The sequence below is a fragment of the Calypte anna genome, chromosome 6, assembly GCF_003957555.1.
Source record: "Calypte anna isolate BGI_N300 chromosome 6, bCalAnn1_v1.p, whole genome shotgun sequence".
NCBI lineage: Eukaryota > Metazoa > Chordata > Aves > Apodiformes > Trochilidae > Calypte > Calypte anna.
The window spans coordinates 3,290,404-3,313,308 of NC_044252.1; the positions used below are offsets into that span (position 1 = coordinate 3,290,404).

Genomic DNA, 22,905 nt, shown 5'->3' on the forward strand with positions numbered 1-22,905 from the left:
ACAACTTCCCAGCATCACTGAGCTCCTCAATCCCGCAGCTGTTTTTAAAAGCTTCCTCCCAAAGGCACATTTAGAACTCAATTAAATGCAACTTTGACTTAATTAACGTTTTAAATGATAATGAATACAATGTAGATTCATAGAAGGCATTTACATTGTGTTATAAAACTGATAAAAATTTAATAACTCTTTGTTAATAAGTTATGTCTCTCCAGACCCATAAAGCCTAAGGCAGTCAGTGCAGTAGTCTAGGGTCTAATCTAGGTTCCTAATGCAGGTGGAATAAGAAGGTAGGAGACTGACTTGACACTTGACATTTGCTCTAAGCCTGCTCTGGATCAAGCCACTGCTTGTTCATAAGTACTTTATTTCATACAGTAAAGGTCAGGATTCGGGCTCAAGGCAGGGCTATGACAGAAATGCTCAAGCTGAAACCGAGCCAGCTCTGGCATCTGTCGCTTGAAATAGCTCAAAAGCAGTGGAGAAGGAGAGCTAACTGGCTAGCATCTGTCCCACACCAAGGAGGGAACAAGAAGAATCTGCTGCCTGGTGGTAAGGAACTGTCATGGTGAGTTTCATGACAACCAGCCACACTCAGGAACTAAAAATGCAAACATAATTTCCATGTCACCTTGCATAAGACCTTCTGCTAAATTCACTCCACAGGATGCAGACAGCATCTTTTTGAGCTTGTTCTCTTCTGAGCAAGCCACTCACTAGGCTCTTCCCTCTGACCCTGGGAAGAATCATGATTCAATGTAAAGGCCTAAAATTAAATGCTGAGCTCTTGATCTCCCCCTCCCCTACCTTCTTCATTCTGCAAAAAAAATCACTACTAAACTTAGCAGTGGCTTCATCCCCGTGGTGATGCAAGAGTTCATCTTGTTCCAGACACCAGAAATAAGGCCTGGTCACCTGCATGCATCTCCCTAGGATTGCCACAAGGAGAAGGAGATGGAAAAAAAGTAGGTTACACAGAACTGCATCTCTAGCATGTACAAGAATTGACTTCACATTCGTGGCTACACTGTAAGAAACCCTACAGAGGAGAACAGGAATCTCCCACATGGGTATCTTCTTTTTCATCTGTTCCATGGTCTGGTTTTAGCTGCTTCAAAACCCCATTAGCCAGGTTTTGGTAACAGCAGCTTGCTTGACAATAACTCATTCTGAAAAGGTGGCTAAAGAAGATAAACTGGTTTTCTTCATTACCCAGTAAGTAGCAAAGTTGACTACATTAAGATGTATTTGCTTGATTTTTTTTTTGTTTTTCAGATATATTGGACTTGTATCTCAACTGAGATATCTAAAACTATGTTTTCTCTGCACAACTGAACACACTAAAATGAACACAGGTGTCCAGTTTTACACTATTTTCAGTATTTTGAAAGGTGACACTTGCAGCCTTGTTGAGGTGTTTAGAGGAAATATCATAGCTGTGCCAGTTCTTAGGAACACAACCCTGAGTATGTGGGAACTGATGTGACAGAAGTAAAAATCTGTCACTCTAAAACAAAAAGCAAAATTTGGAACTAGCTTTAGGTAAATCAATCTATTCCCCACAGCATGGTTCACAGGTTTATGACTTGTATTCTCTCTGTCTTGCAATTAACAGGAATTTATTTAGCACCATGTCTCATTCTAATGTCCTCTTTTCATTAATCTCATTACCATGTCATCCCCCAGGGGCAGCATCTGTCTTTCCCTTCCAAGCAGACCTGATTGCTTCTTTAGCCCTCCCATTTCTTGTTCCTCAAAACATGCAAGGTGTGCTGTTGACTTCTTGATGAGGCAGTGTGACCACCCAGGGATCACAGGGTTACATTACAGAGAAAGGTGTTCAGGCAGCATATATAAAACTAAGAATTTCAGAGTAGATGCTTCTCCATCCCTCCTGTGGCCACAAGAGACTTCTCACAGCTCAGAAAATTCATGGAGTGGGAGAAAGCAGAGGTAGTACCCCACCTTTCACTCCTTCAGAGTATTATAATGTAAATGATACAATTTTTATAGCTGGCTAGTGAATCCCAGAGTCTGTAGCCACCACAAGGAGGTACATGTACCCTGTAAAAAGCAAACTATTACTGCTAAAGGGTGAAAAGAGAAACTCTAGCACTGGAAGTTTGACAGAGCACACATGGGTCCTTCCTGACCTCTGCCATCAAAATATTTCCTTTATTTCCTTTTGCTTTGGCTACTTCAGCAGGACTAGAGAAGCAGGAGGTTGGGTTTGTTCTGTAGAAGGCCACGGGGAACAGTTCTTGCATTCTAGGGGAAATCAAGACTATGCTGTCTTTCCAGCTGGTAATTTAGGAATCCAGGGCTTTAATAGTCAACTCCTTTAGAAATGCCAAGCACAGTAACACAACTGAGGAGCTACAGATACCCTGAGCAGTGTGTGAGTGTGCTGTGCATTCTTCTGAACAAATCAGTAAGTGACCTGTCATTTCAACTCTCAGTGTAGAGTTTGGGTTTTTAAGTTGCAAAGACAGGGTCTTTACACCGCCCTAAAAAGCAGCTAGGTCAGTGAAGTGGTCCTTGACCTAACTTGCTAAACCACCTTGCCAGACAAGTTCAGCACAGTGGTTCAGCAGCCATCCTTGTTCAAGCTACCCAAAACCTTCATCTAATCTTGCAGAAGGCAATTTCCAGTCCTTTGAGAAAGACTCAGCAGCTAACTTGTCTCTTTAGTATAAATCACATGCCAGCACTAGGAGATCAGACAACATGTATGGCTCTAAACTGGGCTTGGCACACGGGTAGGTACATGCTTTGGCTACTTTTAAAAATTAACCTTTTTCCAGCTTGTCTTAGCATGGTCTTTCTGTTCTAATAGGATGGTTAGGAGTTTGGGTTGAACCCTGAATTCAAAATATAATAATAATTCCTCTTGTCTCTTGCCTCTGGAGATCCCTGATATTCACCAAAGTCTTCACATAAAGCTGCTCAGAACTATCAGAGCATGCCAAAGCATGTTTTCTCACAAGCTAAATTAGATATGCCTGGGCCTTGTATCAAGAATGTCCTTGGAAGTTTAGATTCCCATAGCAGTGGGCACAGTGACAAGTTTAGAAAACATTTCCTCTTGGAACATGAACTTTTGATGTTCCTGAGAGGCAGCAGCCATATGGTGATACAGAAACACAGAAATTAAATGGTTCAGGTTAAGATTCTGTCTGTATCAATTAATCATTTGAATGGCACTCCCCAAGATCTGGCACAGACCTAAGCAGAAACTTCATACTTCTTAGTAACATTTCATAGAATAAACCACCCCAAGTTTTTCAGTGGCTAAATACCTTTCTCCACTCTAATCACTAGAATCTCTAGTAAAAAAAAAGGCTTGGACCATTTGACTGCTGTTCATGAACCCATCAACTAAAAGCAATTAAACTTGAAAAAATGTAGACACAAAGAAAGTTAAAATTCTATTTCCTTACATTTAGAAAGATCATACCCATGTTCTTCCAGACAGCTGCCTATAAACTCAAAGCTATTTTAATGTAATTATAGTTAACTAGATTATGGTTTTCATTTGCTAGAATGAAAATTTGCTAGGCAACAATATAATAACAGAGAATCAGATTCACAGTGGAAAATACACTGCAAGTGTCACTTTCTCTGCACATTATACAATTAGTAAACTAAATCCTGTGTACATCACTGAATCTATGCTCTGATATCTTTTACTTGACATCAGATTCTTACAAACAGCATTAATTCTTTCCAAAGCTACTCATTGTTTCAAGAAATTTCATGCAATGGTCTGCGATTTTATTCACCTTGGAAAAAGAAAAAAACCCAAGAACCTGATTTTAAGGCCAAAAGTAAAAAAAAAAATAGAAGAGAAAAAAAAAGAAGAAAAAAAGGAAAAAAAAAAAAAAAAGAAATGCATTAAGCAATTGTAGAAGCAAATCAACCCAACCAGGGCACCACGACCAAAGCAAGCCCTGTAATAGTATAATGACCTTTAATGAGTGTCTGGGGAAACAATACAGTCCTAGCATAAAAGACAAAGGGCAAAACCCATCATGGCTCCACTGACACTAATTCAAAATGATTTTCAGAACAACTAAAGAATGTAAGAGAGGTAATCTGATCCACCAATCTGACCTCACTTTGATTCTGGGGCCCTGCTGCTGCCATTTCTAATTGTCAAACACTCTACATTTCACATCTGCTCATATTTAATGAAAAGCTGACTCTCACCACCATTCTTTGAGTTAACTAGCTCTGTCAAGATGGGCATCATTACGACCCCTGTGGACTGAAAAGAAAACACACTAATTTCTATTGAAGTCCTGCCAGTGAAATGTTGCATGTGTGTGCATGTATATATATATATATTGAAATAGAAAAAGAAAGGCTTATGCTGCTTTGCAAAGAGTGTGAATTGGGACTGATTTTTCTACTCATTATTAATAGTCAAAGGGGACTAATCTCACAACAAGAGATCTCTCTTGGTTTGATGGAGTGATGAAGGGGGGCAAAGGCCCTGGAAAAATAGGATACTGAAAATCCTCAAAGCTGTCAATGTAACTTATGCTTCAAACTCTAACACTGATCTGAAGTTTTTCCCAGCCATATTGTTTTTTTGGGTGGAAATAATACCATTATTGTGGAGGTTTTTGGCTCAGAGAGCAACATAATCCAAAATGTTTACATTATCTGCCCCTGTATAGTCTTAAGTGAACTTGAAAGCTCTGGTAAACCTACAAATTATGGCTTTTCTTTCCTTGCCAGTGATAATGGCAGAAATTTTACCCATTTGTAGAGACATACTCATTCAGCCCCTTCTGGTTGCTGTCAACAGCAGTGCCAGGACTGAACCACATACTCTCTGTTCTAGTCTGGATGAACACAAAGTACACCAGGCACTGTGCTGGGCTGTGTAAGCAATGCTGCCTGCAGCAGTTTTTAAATCCAGTCAAGTTTCTTGCTGGGTTTTCAAAACAAAATCTGCTTTGCTACATCTTTGCTCTGACAAAAGTCCCTTTAAAGGATAAAAATTTCTGTAACTTAGGAGAGGACTTAAAATTAGGAACCACCTCCCCTGAGGTGATGCATGGGATGCAGTCATGGAGATAAAAGGGACATTCAGTGCTTATGTGCATATACAGAGAGAAGATTGCTGGTAAGATCTCTATAAAGCTGATCAGAATCAGTTTAAGTGACACAGTCTTCAGACAAGAGATGCAACCAAAAATCATAGTGTTAACCCACATGGTTATACAATCCACATTTGTGTCTGGAAAAACCATTCAAATGTCCAAACACTTAGAGCAAAGTCATTTACCTCTTGGACTATGTATTCCAATACAAAAAACAAGTAGATGCAGTATCTACAAACTACCTTTTACTCTTATAGATGTATCTAACTAACTTTATAGTTCTTCTTTGTCTTTTGGGCAGGGAAAGGAAAACAGATCCTGTTCCAAGACATAGTTTTGCCTGTTATGGGTGTCTGGAGAGGAGAAAAAAATAAAATTTAAAAAGAAATAAAAATTACCATATTATTTAACAATCTTCCTCAGCTGTTGAGCTCACACTGATAAAGGCAGTTTTGCAATCCCTGCTGCTCAATTAAAGAATGAGTGGATATTCTGAATTGTTGTAACTTCTCTGTCATCTTCTCCCTCTGAACTCTGACCTTTCAAAAGAGAATTTGGGGCATAATTCAGAGTGGTTCCCCTGTCCTATGGGACAGATTCCAGAGTTAATTTCAAAAACCCCTTGCACTAGGCTATCCCTTCTAAAAAAAGCCTCAGAAAAAGCATCACCATTTTTATGAAGATTTCTGCAGTTGCAGTATCAGATGAAAGGCTCTTCCTCATCAGGAATGAAGGGTCACAAACCAAACTCAAGATAAGGGTAGCAGTATAAACCAGAATTTCAGCTACTACAGTTCAGCTCCTCAGCTGTATCCTGTATATTTATTCACTGCCTATTGGATGCTGCACTATCAAAGCACCAGACAGAGATTTAGACACAGGCCTGTTCCTCCACTGAAACACTTAATGAGTGACAATTCATACTGTATGAATCAAATTAAAAAGATGCCACCAAACTGCACTCCGGAAGCCCTGCACGCTGGTGCAAGAGCATCCTTCTTAAAGAGCACACAAAGCAAAATAACAAATTCCATTTCACACCTTATTAAAGAAATCACAACAGAAATATAAAGACAGAGCCATATCAAAATTTGGGGGTTGACCATATAAAAAAAAGCATCAGCCCAGTAAAACGCACAACACGGGATGGGGGTGGGACCACAGACAGCACAGACATGGAACAGCATGTGTTGGGTGTTCAAACTTACAGGCACGTAAACTGGTGGAGCAATCATTAACAGAGACAGAAGAAAGTGGGAAGGCTCTCTCAAGGGTGTCCATGTTACTATGTACACTGCCTGACATGCAAGAGCAGTCACGCTCAGAGCGTCCGCAACCAAAACAACATGCCAGGTTCATTCTCTTGTAGATGGACATCTTGGCTATAACCATGTGTTGGATGGGAGGAGAGGAAGAGCAGCAGGTTAATGGCAAGGTTACAGATATAACAAGGCAGCTGGAAGGGAATTGAAGGGGTTTAAATACAGGCCTTAGTTTATGTTAACAGTCTTGACCCAAGAGGGGGAAGAAAAAAAAAAAATGTGGTGAAATTATTGATAACGCTTTGGCTGGATGTTAAAAGTAGGGCAAAAGATAAATTGCTTTTTCTCTCTCTTCAGGCTCAAAGGGTGACCGCAGAGATAGGGAAGAATTATGGATTACAGTCAAGTGTTTGGATCAAAAAAGAACAGAGTAAAAGCAGAGAATACTAAGAATATAATTTTCCCGTGGCACAATTAATACTATTGGGCTAAAATGAAGAAAAGCAACTCTAAAGCTGCTATTTTTGGCCTATCCTGCTTCCCATAAAAATAAAAAAAACTTTTATATATCTATATATATGTATGTATACACACACACATATATTCTTACATACATACGCTCACACACATTATATACATACATATATATACATATATAAATATATTTTTTTTCCTTAAACAGACGGTAATAATTTCTCTGTATTAAACTGTGCCAGGGAACTCCTTTAATGCAATAAATGACACATTACTGAAGAGTTAAAAGATGTTCATAAAACTTTCTGAAAATTGTACTTTGTTTACATTACATCCTGAGGAATTCAAATTAACTCTTGGCAGAAGACCAAAATTTGCCCATAGAAAAGACACAACCAATATGCTTGACACTCAGATCAGTTCACAAATAAGGCATCACCAAAAGCACAGAGAGCATTGGTCCACTGAAACATGCTGAACCAATCATTGGCACGTTTTCTGCTCTGGATTCAAAGGTAGACTGAGGAGCAAATAACTGGATGGAAATTAGGACCTAATTCCAAAAAAATGCCAGGTTAGAATTGACCATTTATATCCTTCAATCCAAGGAATGGCCTTATCAGATAATTCTAGAAATACACAGCATCCTTTTTTTATAAAAATGTGTAATTTAACAGTGTGCAAGTTTCTGTGTTACCTGAATCACAGTCATGTTTACATCAGGGTAAATGCAAAGGCCTCTGTGATTGTTTCACATCTTGCACTGAACCAACACTTTTGGTAATGGTTTAGATTGAACTGACTCAATTATACTAAGAACAAAACAGAACACAGACAGGGAAAAAAAAAAAAACCTTAAAAGGAAATGCATAAAAAAAGGTAATGTTTCTCTGGCCTGTACCTTCAGTTTAAGAAGTCTTTTTTTGCAATACAGTGATGACATTAAATTTAAAATAATTTTTTTGTTTGTTTTTTCACAGTTCCTTAATGCCACAGTCACCAAGAAAGAGGGATTGGAATTGTTCAAATGGGTCAAGTCCTGTTCTAAGGCCTTGATGACTTGCCATACAGTGTACTTGTCAAGCAAAGGCAACGTTATGATTGTGGAAAACAGGCATTGAGGGAGATGAATGAGTGATCTCTTCAGCAGCAACTCCATTCCTCTAACATTTTGCTCACATGACTAATGCCATGTTCCTTTAGCATCCTAGTAGAGTTATCTTACAGCTGTTCAGAAAGTCATCATGCAGCATCAGGCTCGTTTCATTGCATGGTACATCATTCCTCAGAGCTTGGCTTTTAGTTAAGAAGGTTTCAACTGCAGCTTTTGATGCACACACATTCAAACCACACAGAAAATTCAAAACAGCGTTTGTTTTCCCAAGGTTTCCCTCTGCCTAAGTCTTCCCAACACATTATTTAAAAAATCAGAAAGTTGGGCAGCAAAAGAAAGTGCAATGTTACCAAATATATGGAAGTCTTTTCCATTATGCCTGTGTTATTATTTTCACTTTAAGGAAATGAAAGAAAAATAAAAAGGCATTTATGAGACACTACCAGTAGGTGAGGTAACAGGCAGGCCCACTTTGGTTTAGTTATAGCTGTTTTGAAGCACTTTTTCTAATCAAATGCTGTAGCAAAACACACTGCTGGGAAATTCTCAACAGGTAGGTCATTGGTTAGTAACAGTCCCTGGTTTGCATTGACTTGTAACCATATCTTGTCAACAGTCAATAATAGGAGAGGACACATTTATGAAAATGAAAAGAAATCAGACTGAAGGGCAAAGAGGGTTGGGAAGGGAAACTTTTGGTACCGTTTTCATCGGGCTGAAACCAATGAAGGGGGAAATTCAAGCCAATAGGGGAAGGACTCCATGGTGCTTCTCAAAAGCATTGCCCTTACAGGGACTGTTTTTAACTATTATTATCAGTTGTTCTAAAGATCATGCATCATTTTAATATTTCACATCATTAACATGCAGGAAACAGGCTTGGACCTGGAAATATAAGTAGCAGAAAGGACTTGCTATAAGGGTTTCAACCAGTATATAAGCAACTGCATATCAGAGCAATACATTTGGAAAAGAAAACATGCTGTTACTCATCATTCCTTTTATACAGTCATTGTTACAGTCACACCAAATACAATATTATTTCTTTCAAATAAACAAGACATGGATTATTAGTAGGGATGACTCATGACAAGACCAAAGACAAGACAGAAATGATTTTAAATGGTTCAGCCACAGACATACCATTTCCTATAAAACTTCCATAAACATTAACAAAACAAAAGGGAATTGTCAGAGAGACAGGGGGACCTTAAGAAAAGCCTCTGGGGGATGGGGGTTAAATTTGTTTGGCACTCGTAGTACCTGCATAAGAATCATCTGATTTCTATTCAAGGAAGTGTTATGGATGCTGGATAGAACTGTTATTTGCAACTAGTGAAAATGGAGGTTGGGACAGAAATGGAATTATTCTCCTATTTTCATTTGAATAATGAATGGACAAAAAGGAAGAACAGGTCCTTCTGCTTAATATGATGACAATCTCACAGTGTTTGTAGAATGTATTAGTAAAAGTTTCAGGGGAAGTTTTCATAGACACAGAAATCAGAATACTTAATTCTGACCAAAGAATATAAAAATTAATCATCTTCTGATTTCTTAAGAGGAAAAGGAAAATTTCTGTCAATTATTTATAAACCAAATAAATACTTTGGAAAACTTTTTTGGTTGTAATTTTTCTCAGAAAGCAATAGCCTTCCATTCTAACAAGGGAGGAGTGCCTCAGATGTCTAAGTACCTTGCTTTCTAATATCAAAAGCTCAAAAAAAAAAAAAAAAAAAAAAAAGACCCACTCAAACTTTCTAAATTGTCTGGGATCTGAGGTGTTACTTAAGAGTTCACAAACAGTAAAGGGAAATACTTCCAGCTGCAAAAACAAGCCAAGGAAACTGCAGATTATTCTCTATCTAAGATGTCAAGGAACAGCTCCTTGAAAAAAAGAAAAGAAAAAAAAAAGCAAGCAGAAGAAAATATCCCTTCGTCTTTGCTGATTTATCTTTTTTTTAAAAAAGAAATAATCTTACAGTCTACTCAGTCGTTGTGTTCCACCCATCACTAGAGTTTTCCTTGTCACCTCAGAGGTACCAAAGAGTAGATCTGCGAGGACATCTAGTGGATCTCTCTGAGATAACAGCTGGTTAACAAGAGGAGGAACTGGAGGGGGTTTCTTGACCAGCAAATGGTAAAAAAAAAAAAAAAAAAAAGTCCCACTACACTCACTACACTTAAGAATTGAAACGTATCGCGTGGCATTTCAATTCATCAAGTTCTCATGATCCACGTTATAAGAAAAATAACAGCAGTGTGAAAGGGCGAGCAGGCTGATTTAATCACCTTTAGAAATGCTGGTGAGCAGCACGAGAGTGCAAGATTGGAAGGAAACCCCCCAGCACAATTTCAGCTTCCTGAAAAATACAGCAGCATTACCTAAGGCTGTTGGGGAGAATTTCTTTTCTCTTGACACAACAGGCAAAGCTATCTCTGTTATTTAACTTTCACAGGAGAAATTCAACAAGTCAGCTTGTTCACTATCTTGCAATTTTTGCCTTCGAAGGCAATTGTTTGCTTGCTAGAATTGATATTGGGCTGTTCCTTGTCTAAACTGTAGGAACAGCAGGGGATCTGAGTGGGCATTTGCCCTGTTTTAATATCTATGAGAATAACTCATAGGTTTTGAAACTACTGGCACATTTATAGACCAGTTCATTTTCATTTTCAAATCTGATCTTTCCTTCATTACCTTCAAGAAGACTCTCAGCCAGTGTACTCTCAAAGCATTTCTGAACAAGATGAAGCTACTGGGGATATGGAAAAAACTAAGTCAAAACTGTGTGAACTTCTTTGAAAAAAACAACTCTTGGCATTTAGTACTATTGAAATGAATTTCTCTGGTCCAGGATGGCCTCAATGTAAAAGCATATTTAAATTAAATACATTGCTTCCAATAAATACAAATTACTTTCAGTCTTTTGCCTCAAAGTCAATAGGATTCATCATCTTATGCACAGAAAATGGTTTCTTTCTAGTTTGTTATTAAGTATTGATTCTCATCATGCTGACCTGATGGAAAATCTGCTTTTTGGTGCTGTCCCATCTTTCTGCTGAGTCATTCTATTGGCTGCAAATAGATCTCTGGCAAAATTTCTGCTCTCTGTTTGAATGCATTCTACCACAAGAGGACCTTTAGTGTAGTTTGCAGACACCATGATAAGATAAAGAGTAAATAATGATACTGAAGGCCATCACAATTTCAAGCTGGTTAGAACTTTCTCATGCAACTCCAGGAGTCTCAGCTCTTTCTTTATTCTTTACAAGACCCATGGTGTGTCCAGCTGAGAGGGGAAAAATGACCTCAACCCAGATTAGGACCTGAAGCACTATTCTGCAGTGAATTGGGAATATCTGGTAAAATGTTGGAAAAGTCTGACAGCACCATTTACTTCAAATAACTGCAGTTATTATATATTGTATGGTTATTATATAATGTATATATGGTTAGCCTCAGTCTGGTACAGTAATGCTTCACTGCAGCTATGACATATTTGATCCCTTTGCTTTTTGAAAGAACAAAGTCCATACAATTCCAACACTGCCCTATAGCCAGTGCTTCTTTGTAGTGCTTGTCTTTCTCAGCAGCAAGTTCTTTCCATGTCCCAAATGCTGTGTTTATTTTAAATTATCACAACTGTAAACACTAAAAGAGACTGACGAGAGCCTTCATGGGTTCTGCACACTTCAAAGTGGTATCCACTTAGATTGAGATGAAGTGGTCTATAAAGTTTCTATTCTGCATAGAGTGAAAACGTAAAACTTCACAGCTTAGGTCTTGAAAAATCATGTAATTAATTTCAAAACAAGCAAGCTGGGGAAAATTAAAGCACTGTAGCTTGTTTCACCTGTAGGTTCCATACTAGAAGCTAGACGCACACTTAATTCACTGTCTAGCTTTAACCCCATCTCCTTTTTTACTTGCTGATGTGGAGAAAGGAGTTAGATAAGAACACTAAAAGACTGCTGTGCTGCACTTTGTGTCAGCTATGCAATGGATAAGAGAAAGTACAAAAAAATTGAACACAGGTCTGACAAGGAATTGCTGTTAACCAGGCAGATGGTTCTCTAGTGGTAATTACCCCAGGCTAAGCCATATCCCTAAAAATTCAGGAGATTATCTCTGGAATCACTTCAAGGAAATGCCATTACCAAAAAACCCTTTTCAGGTAGGGATTAAAAACTAAATGAAGTTGGGGAAATAAAAGGGGAAAAAAAAAAAAAAAAAAAAAAAAGAGGTGGAAGAGGGGGAAACTGCTGTATTTTCTTCAACGTCACCCTAATCTCCGCGGGTGTAAACGATGAGAAACTTGTGGGTATGACGTCACTGCTACATGCAACATAAATAAAGAACCAAAATACTGAACAAAAATACTCTCTGCTAGAGAAAGACAGGTTGGACCGCACTCTGGGCTACAGGGAACCCAATTTTACTCACAATAGATCACTATCAGTGTGCAGTTAAAATATAGTAGGGGCCGTGTTCCAAGGCAGCAAGAGGAAAAATAAATCAAAAGATTGTCAATTGTCATAGATTACAAGAAATTCCTTCAAACACATCAATCTACACATGATATGTCCCCTCTGGGGTTCAACCCCCACCGTTCACAGCAAGCATTGTCACTGGAAAAAATATATAGAGAATTAGAGCATAGCTGTTGCACAAAATAAAAGGAACAGGAGGAGTAGGTCATCCGGTTTAGAGATTTCATCCCAAGGTGGCTTCATTATATATAAATATATACATCTATTTGGCCCCTTGCTGCAAAAGCTACAGTTAAATGGAATAGGAAAGAGGTTGAAAACAATAAAAAAAATATTAACAATTTGTGTATAAAATTTCTACACAAGCATTTCTCTGGACAATGTGGCATCAACATTTGGATGTTATTCAGGCAGTGGGATGGGTAAGGAGAAAAGAGATGGCAAAGGAACTGCAGAAGGAAAGTGAGATTACTTTAATTCTCCCTGGCTTTGTGGAAATGTACCAATCTGAATTACTTATTTTAGGCCTAACAGGTTTGGATAATTGGCTGTGTAGGTCAGCCTCACATTTAGACCCCAACAACACCACAAGCTAAAGTTCAGACAGTATCTAAATATCTGTGCAGCCTCAGAGAGGTTCTTAAAGAATGTGGCTTTCCAGTGTCACAGGAAGCTGCATTAATTAACGCCACCATAATTGAGTTTGCCATGTAAAGATACTCTTTCTTGTTTAATTCACATGAATGTGTCAATATTTTTAGGTACAAGCTTTCATCTTACACATTTTCCTCCTTCAGCTGCCCCTAATCACTGTGTTACTTGCTAATTAAAATACTTCTAGAGGACTCCACCTATGCCTGTATGACTATTTGCAGAGTCTTTGAAAATCAAATCAACATATCAGCTGTTGACAGGTCAGGTGACAGTTTTCCTAATTCAATAGGGAAAGATTTTCCTTAATTTATGCTAGACCTATGCTTTAAGACCTATGATTTGTGTAGCTTAGGAGATGGATAACATAGCAAAAATTTTCAAAAGTGATTAGTGATTTGAAAGCTAAAGCTAAGACTTTTCATGCAAATGATAGGCTGCACTAAAGACTTACCTTAAAAAAATAAGTAAAAAAAAAAAATATCAGGCCCCCTGAAAGGGATCTTGAGACTTGAAGAGGCCCAACATCACTAATTACTGTGGAAATTTTTCATTTAAATGTTTTGCTGACTGACAGAACTTTGAAAGCAAAGCAAATGTATTACTCCTAAGAGTTTTGAGCCTGCTCCTAGGTGGAAGCTGTTCTCAGCTGTATGGAAAGCTGGCAGCTATCACCTATCTCTGTGTCTATGCAGGACAGGAGAGTGAAAATGGGAGACAATGAAAGGGACATTTAAGATTTTACTCTCACTGACCACTTATATTTTTATTTTCACCTGACTCAGAGGATTACTTCCTTAGTTTTCAGTGTTCACTGCAGCAGCTGACAGCCTCCCCTCTTCAGCCTCACTAATCTCATAATTTTTATTTCTTCATCTGTCCAACACCCTTCCATTTATTGGACTGGGAGGTGTGACCATGCCATTTGGAACATTTCCTAGTGTTGCACACAAAAGTTGTCACTCTCACCTCCCCATGGCCCTACTGCAGTAATATCCCCATTGTGTTGCCTGTTTCCTAGTACTGAGGAGGTTACATTGATTTTTATTAATAAATACTAAAAGGGCTCTTGCTCTTTCATACTGTCAACTCCTGATTCCTATCTTCTAACATATTTCAATGACAGGAGTTGTTCTCACATTAAAATAACAAATCCTTGGGAATTTTATTTTTTTTCCTTTTTAATCAGCACATGTGTGAAAAGCACACACTATGTGAAGGAAGAGTAGAGATGAAAACCCAAATAAAATAGGTCTTTTTTTGACAGAATGGGATAAAAGTCAACAGCTAACATATTTCTTTAACTGTTGGGTAATGTTGGGTGGGGGAAAAATGGGTTTGAGAGTTAGAAGCACCCCGAGGCATCTGTAACTGGCTTTACCAGAATTTAGCAGCCTCATTGGCTTTGGCAGCAGTTCAAAGGTCACATTCTCACATGGATAAACTGTTCCTGAACAATTTTTTTCCAATATGTTAGGCAGTGCATATGTTCCTTCCACATCAAGCACGTTTTCCTTGTGCCTTGTTCTCCTTGTGGCTACTGGGAGGATAAATACCATTTTCTGTCAGTGTCTCAGCTGTTTTCCTGTGTATTACCCCATTATTACACATTCCTGGTTTTTGTTTTGTTTATGGGTTTTGGAGTTTTTTGTGGGAAGAGGAGTGTCAGGTTTTTTTCTTATTTTAAAATCTTCAAAAAATTCATCAATTCCAGGCACCCTTTAAAAGCAGAGAAGGTCCAGTTTAGGCTTTCTTCCATCCTCCAAGACATCACAGTGATAAAACTGTGACTGGACCTGTAATAGCAGAGCTTTTTCCCTTTGAAAAGTAATGGTAAAATAGACATAATCAAACTCTTCTGAGATCTTCCAATTTACCTAATAGTACTTTTGAACTGAACAGGTTTTTTTCATGGCAGAATACCATGGAATTCACATAAATATTTAGACAGCTATTGAGAAATGTATCCCTAAATCCTAAGCATGGTTGTGACAGTTCCTGCAAAAAGTCCTGACAAAGTATATACAGATAAAATGCTTATTTCTATATATTTATAAAAATACAGGTGCAAAGTCTGATCTCAGCTCCAAAACTCCATTATTCTTCATGCCAAGTTTTACAAACAATTTCAAAAGCAGACCTAAGGACTCAACAAACCCAAATATTAGCATTAGAGCTATGGAGTTTTCTAAAATGATATATCTATGCAGCACTAATAATTAATTTCTTCCAGAAAATTCCTTCCTCCAGTAAAAGTGATGTAATTTCTATAATTATTTATTTCAATAGTTATAATTCCCTCATCTCTTGTGTTCAGCAATACAGAGGAAAGTTCTTCACTTAACAGGAAAACAGTGAAATTACTGGATTTCTGCATGGTATGAATGAGAGCAGAACTTCACTGTTTGCTCATTCTTAACTCACACACCTCTTTAATCAGATCTAGAATTTATTCTTCAGGTTTTACTTTGGACCCTAAATGGACTTTTTAATGAAGAAACAGGTGAGTGGTGTGAAACATAATCAAAATATATGAACTTAAATGCAGATGACACTATGCTGCTATGCATTTCTTTCTTATCTTTTCTGTTTCTCTGTGTAACTCATGTGAGCACCTGTACAGCTATTCTTCAAGGCTGAACTGCTCATGGAAAGGAGAGGGAGTGATAGAAATATTACTTACGCCGTTTGCAGCCACATTTTTTTATCCTTTTGGGATCTGTGATGTCATCATGACAGGCCTTGCAGTAAAAAAATGCCCTGGAGAGACAAAACAGAAAAACTGACACATTTCTTAATCTATACAAATGAAATTAGGTCCCCATTTCCTCTTGCAGTTCCAAATTAATGAAACATGCCAGCACTAATTTCCTCGAATCTTTGCAAAGGTTTAGACATTTACAGTAAGAAAAATTTCCTGCAAAACCATTAATTTCAAACATAAGACTCCAAATTAGTATTTCTTTTAATATACTTTTAAATAAACATTAATTGGGAAGGGATGATAATTATGTCACAGAGCATTAGGTCATTTGTCTTTCATCTTAGAAAGGAGAGCATCTACTGATTTTTGTCACAAATACATATAAAAATATAAACATATTACATTATGAATATTCTGTTCTTTTCTGCTATGCCAGGTGACAATGACATCAGATATGCTATTTATAGAAAAACCAAAAATGGGAAAATCCAGTTAAAAGAAGCAGCTAAAAGAAAATAGAAATTAAAGAACTGAAATAATCTTGACTCAAGCTGATCTTTTTTGTCCTTTGTATGAATGGAGTAGAACCATCATGGTTTTGAACAGACAAAAGCCAAACTTCCAAAAAAACAAAGATGCCATCAAAAAGGTGAACCACTTAGGCTTCCATTTCATGCTTTTGGTTATCAATTTCTTTTATCAAATGGCTCACCACTGGGTGAAGCACAAGGAGAAATAAGGAAGTGAGAAAGGGTAAACATTTGGCTTTCTGTAAGATTAAAAGAAAATTCCAATTTAATATTCATCAGACTGCCCACAGGAGAGTTTAATCATGCCTGTCAAGTCAAGATGTCACACAAGGCTAATGAGACACATTTCATGGGGATCTCACAGCTGGTGGCTAGCTGGACAGTTTACCAAGATTCTTGCTGGCCTAACAAATTAAACATATTTTTTCACCTGCTGAAAGTTCCCTGTATTTATATCCATGTTAAGGATATATCAGCTCCATGCCTCTCCTCCCAACCCTCTTTCATTACATACTCCTCAAAACAAACTTGCAGTAAGAACCAAAGGTGCCATTTTGCAACCACCCATGGATTTTGCAGACAGTGCTGCTCATGGAGTTAGGAAGGTTGGATGGCTACAAGAGTATGGGGGGCACTGGAACTGAATAATCAACACTCCAAAATATTAAAAGAAAAATAAACAGTATTATTACACAGCCTCTGAATAAAGGCAGCCTTTGGCAGTTGAGCTAGGATGACTGCTACTAATTTATTATAGATTAATTAAAAAGAATCTACCACATCAAAGGAAATATTCAGAAATATTACCTAGATGCCTAATTCAAATACTTACAAATTTATCTGAGCTATTTTACACCTCAGAACAGTGGCCCATGTGGGAAAGGTAGCAGGTCCAGCAAATGAGGGATGGACCAGAGAATACAAATTTAAGTTATCAGTAACACCTCACTGGTGTTATCAACAGTCCTGAAATCAAGATGCCATGCAGGTGACTGCTGGAAGATTTAAATCCTAAATGTAGCAGACCTTATTTCTATAAGAAATTTGCAGGAAGATTACTCTTTCAGACTGAAATTGTCCAAGAAGCAAAACGTAAAATTAAAAAGCCTTCTCTGATCCTTTTCATATTTTCTATAGCAAAGTTTCTGGTCTTCAGAATATTCACCTTCTAACAGAAAGAAAACAATCTGACTTCAAAGAAATGAGAATATTTTTAAAACCTTAAGGTGATGCCAACAGGTAAGCATGGAGGAGAAAACTGCCTCCAATTTTTACATTTTCTCCCCAGTTGAGCTGTAAGCTCCTGTACTGAACAAGAACCCACTATCTCAAATATTCCCTCACTAAACTTCATGGCATAAATTGGATATGGGTCATTTCTACAGCTCACATTTCTCAAGTCCACTGCAGGACAAATATATAAATATATAAAGAAGTAAGTGCCTGTGCAAAGTCAAGATTAAATGGCTGAAGTGACTGCTGTAATAAAATTATTCTGCTATAGAACTGGGTTGAATTAAGTGGTGTGGAAGCACCTGGATTTCTGATGTTAGTACTAACACATAATTGGATAAACAATAATAAAGATGCAATTTTTATAGTTTGCTGTATATTTAAACACTCAGCATTTTAGATGAAGCTTTTTACTTAAGCAAAATTGTTCCCAAAATTGCTTCTCATGTGAAACTATGGTTCTAAAAATGCAAAAGTAATTCTAGTAAGAGTAGTTGAACATTGCATGTTTTATTTCAGCGTGGGATATATATTTGATCATTCTGAATAGCTTTAGCTTAAAAGAACTGAACTTTCTCCATTAGCATGTGACACAAAACCAGAATAAGTTAAATTGAATTTCAGGTATATGACCTGTTTAATTTTGCTTTATTAAAAAATCCTTTTTTACCCCTCCAAAGGATCTCACTTTTACAACATTTTTTTCTGATTCACAGCTCAGAAAGGTGAAATCAACACTTAATAGAATTGGGTTTGGTAGTTGAAACACATCTGATAATCATCTGCTCTGTGCAGAACAGCTAAGAAAGGTGTCAGAGAGGCAGCACATTTCCAAACAAAGCTGCACATAGCAAGGCAGAGTTGGGAATTTTGTTTCAGCTTGCTGTTAGGTAAAATGTGCTGGATGAATGATGTGTAAATTTTCTCCAAACACATTACTAACACTCAGTTTCTCCCTGTTAAAAATGCAGTGCCAGGTAGTTTTTATTTACAGTCTGAAATTAACTCATAAGGGAGTATAAAATGCCCTATAAGTGAAAAGCAAAAAAAAAGAAGGAAAAAAAAAAAAAAAAAAAAAAAAAAGAAAAGCTTCCATCTCAGCAAAGGGATGTGAGAAAAGAGAATGCAGAATAGCACCTGCTCAAAGGCAGTGTCCCTGAGGCAATGCTGGATGCAAATACTTCAAAGATGGTTCTATAAATATGGGAGGACAGGGGCATTGCTGTGCTGTTCTGCATGTTCATCTAACCAAAAAGTATCTTAGCTATTTCACTCTCTTGATACTTTTACTTTCTTTTCATATTTGTGGTGCATATGCACAGCTTAAATATTATTTTCACTCTAATTTAATAATAAAAAGTTTAGGACTTAGTAAGTTAAGGAATTACTACAGGTTATCATTTGAATATTTTATAGTTCTAATTAGAAGACTCATCTAAAACTGACTCAAGGAGAATATCAACCAAAAATCAGATTTTTGATAGCATGACTTACAACAAAAATACAAATTATCAGGAAGAACTAAGCTGTAAATATTAATTTTCTTTTTTGTTTTACATCTTACAGACATCAAATAATTATGTCCTGTAAGAAGTATTATCTCACACTATTTTTTTATTCCTTCCAAGCACATTATAACCCTAACAGAAGCACAGATGTGTGGTCCTAAATGTAACACCATAAAACCTCTTTTCATTCAACCCAAATCTAATACAGCCAAGTACAACAAACCAGTGAAGTTGTGTACAGTGACTGGAATACACTGCACTGCTGTAGTTTGATTTATTATTATGAGGCCACAGAGTATGTAGCTCCAGTAAAGAAAAATGACAAGAACATAAATATTATTATGCTAATGCAATTACTGGATGAACACAGTAGCTTTCTCACATCAAATATTTGCTAAAGTCTATGTAAATAAGAACTACTCTTAACCTCCAACTCAGACAAAACTGTAATCCCTGTCCTCTTGTGAAGTTATTCCTCTGAGACAAATTAATTATAGAGAAATCAGATAAAAATATTTTGCATTTCCTACCAAGACTCAGGAAAAAAAAACCTCTTCATTTTGTTTCATATCTGCTGTAAAATTATTTTATTTCCTGGACTGTAGTTAAGAAAATGGCATGCACAAACAGCAGGTTCACTCGAGTACCAGATTCTCCTCCTGAGAATCTTCAAAAAGGTAATGTCAAAAAATAGGTGAGGTGCTGCATCCAAAGAAGAAAAACTAGAAATTAAATACTACATGTTTAAATTTAAAGATAATAATATAGGAATTACCTTTTTACTTCTTTGGCATCACTTGCAATGAAGAATCCTAAAGTACCCTCTTGAATCTTGACATGGTTTCCAGGATTGATTAATATACTGCTCAGTGAAACAAGAACAGAAACAACAAAACCGTAAGTTTAAATTACTTTAACTGAATGTTCTAAAATACTTTTATTTGGGTCTCTTCCAATCAAATAACAGTTACACATGCCAAAATTTTGTACAAAAACTTAAGTTTGAGACAGTCACATGCCTCCACCTATAACCACAGCATTTAAGTGTTTACATCTGTTTTCTTATGGTTCTGCATTAAATACAGACTATACAAAATAACACAGCATCATGTGTGAAGCTGAGCATTTCAGCTTTCTTGCTCTGTCATGCAAAGTGGTGAAAAATTCACAACAGGGTGAAAAGGGAACAACCACCACTCAGTAACAATGCAAAATGTAATTCACGAAGCTTAACCCTTTGATGCAAACTTTTTCCAGTTTCAAGTCAAATCAAATGTTAACAGGACCCCTATCTGGATATTTAATGTTATCGTTTAAAATAATAAATACAAACATACACTCAAGGGGAATGGTACAAGACAACCAGTCAGGAAAGCTGAAAAAACATAAAATGAATAGAAAATTTTTAAAATACTGCTCTCTGCAGTCATGGAAGAGCAAAAATAACCAAACTGCACTGATAGAAAAGCCTCAGCTAAATTTGATGAAAGAAATGATAACTGCTATCAAGGAGTGATGTTCACTCAGTGAAGCATCTCTTTTATTTTCAGAGCAGTTTAACACTAGATTTTATGTTAAGGCAATTTGCAAAGTCCCAAGCTAAATATGAATATACAGATGTAAATATATTCTCCAATAAGTTTTATTAATGTATAATATCACTAAGCTTTTGACTTGATGAGCATTAGTGTAATTTGTGAAGAGTTCTCTCTTTATTGCATTTTATTAAAGCTTGGCCTTTTAAAGCATTGGCACACATATGCAATTTACAGTATATGAAGACTACCAGCAAGTTTAGTGCTTGTGAATTTAGCAGAAGTTGAGTTAGGGAAGTATGTATATACAAAAATAGATAAAGCACATATCTAAACAGACACAAATTACTAACATTTGAAGGTCAAAAATCTTCCATGTTAGTGTTAGGAGGGAAAATGGGTCACAGCAGATCTCTTGTTCAAGGTGTTATTTGTTATCGAGATATTAATAATAAATTAGTGTGACAAAAATATACCTGAAAGCTTTACATGAGCACATTGTTTTGTGTGACTACACATGCCCACAAGGCCCTATGAAAAGAATATGCAGGCTGAAAAATAAAGCACTCATGAATTAAGAATTAAAAGGTTGGTCATGCAGCCATAATTCAGCCCCCACTATGTAGACACCATGATACAGTTTTTAACTTAATAGCCACAAACTATTTGTTCCTTTTTTTTTGTTATTACTCCAGGCAAGGCTTTGTGTGTTTTATCTTTCTTTAAAATCATCATCTTTCTCTTATGTGTTTTTCTGTAGTGTTCATTGCTAGAGCATGCAAAATGTTTTACAGTAAGAATGAAGATAGAGCATTATCCTGTTTTACAGATGAGAGATTATTACATATTTATATTACAGACCCTCATTACAGATGAGAGTCACTATGAGACACAGTAGCTATTAACTTGGGATGCCTACAGGGCATTTTTGGTAAGTATTTAGCATTGCATAGCTCCACATACACCTCCTAGGGACTTGAGCTGCAAGAACTCTGGGAATTTCCAAAAGCCCAGCCTCTGGTTCCCAAACTAATAAACACTTAATCAGAGGTAATCTGTAAGAGGCTTGGTTTAAATTATTAGCTCACTCTCACACAGATAGTCTGAGGGAGAGGCTGGAACAGAAATTAAATCTCAAAAAAAGCATTTACGCAGAAATCCTTCCTTTTCCCTCATTTACAATGTCAAGCTTTGCAACAACAAGGAGGGAAGGGCTACAGAAAATGGAAGTCATCACCACAGAAAGCAGGGTCATGTCCACAGCACACTTCAGTGGTATCACAAGAAATGAAATGCCATGGTGTAAATAACACCCAGGGGATGGATGCCCATAAATGGGGTGAATTGAAGTTGCACAGCTAAGCTTCACATCTGCTATTTCTTTTCTGAAGGTTTCGGGCTTGAATGGTTGTACTTGGAACCAAAACGTTTGCTTAAGGCAGTTTTTAATCTTGAAATGGAATAAAACAGACAGAGGGCAAAAAAAACCCAAAACAAAAACAACAAACACCCACACAGGAATTTCCTCATATGAGAGCAGTCACTCAAGTCTCAAAGAGGTTGGAAAAATTTCAATTCACTGCAAAAGGTTTTGCCACTTGAGCCAGCAGAGCACTTACTAAGATACCTTCACCACCACTAAGGGAGGTGAGGCTTACATTCTACAAGCAGAATCACAGAAAAATAGTTAAGAGTGCCCTACCTTAAACCTGTGAGCCTACATGAGCCTAGATAAGTCACTTCTCAAGGTCCAAGAGAGAATCTATCTGCCACTATCAAAAGCCTTCCTGCCAAAACTTCCTATCATGTCTGGAACTGCATGGGTGTTTTGGGCTCCACCTTTACCTCTTTCCTGTCTGCTAATCCTTACTCTGCTGTAATGCTCAGAAGTAGCTGTTAAGCTCAAAAATCTTATACAGATGCTGGGCTCATTTATTTCCACTATAATGTTTCTCCTAAATTATGCTAAGACTTGTAAAATGGTTAGGTTAGCTATTTTTCTTAGCTACAAATGGGCACTGTTCTGTCAGAAAAATAACTTTTTTTGGCCCTTGTTTTATTCTTTGCCCTTAATCACATTAGGATTGCAGCTTTTCAGTGAAAACAGATGAACACATTTTTTCACACAGACCCACCTTCCTCCCCCCAGCCCCCCTTCGTCTTAGAGATATATAATCCATACCCAAACAGTAAAAAACCCTAGCAAAAGCCTAACAAGCCAAAGTCCACAAGCTGAGGTAACCACTAGCCATGTAAACATTCACTCCTCATCACAGAAAAAGTAATGAGCAA

The 22,905-nt window shown here is 37.2% G+C and overlaps 1 protein-coding gene across 4 annotated transcripts in view; it reads right to left on the reverse strand.

Moving 5' to 3' along the window:
* Nucleotides 1–22,905, reverse strand: part of KCNMA1 (potassium calcium-activated channel subfamily M alpha 1) — a 378,417-nt gene that overhangs the window by 79,563 nt on the left and 275,949 nt on the right. For all 4 annotated transcript variants that reach the window (XM_030452777.1, XM_030452778.1, XM_030452776.1 and 1 more), the window contains exons 17-18: nt 19,854–19,940; nt 15,787–15,863 (exon numbers count right to left, since the gene is read on the reverse strand). In XM_030452777.1, the coding sequence (XP_030308637.1) occupies nt 15,787–15,863; nt 19,854–19,940 (164 nt within the window). The remainder of the gene's footprint in view (nt 1–15,786; nt 15,864–19,853; nt 19,941–22,905) is intronic.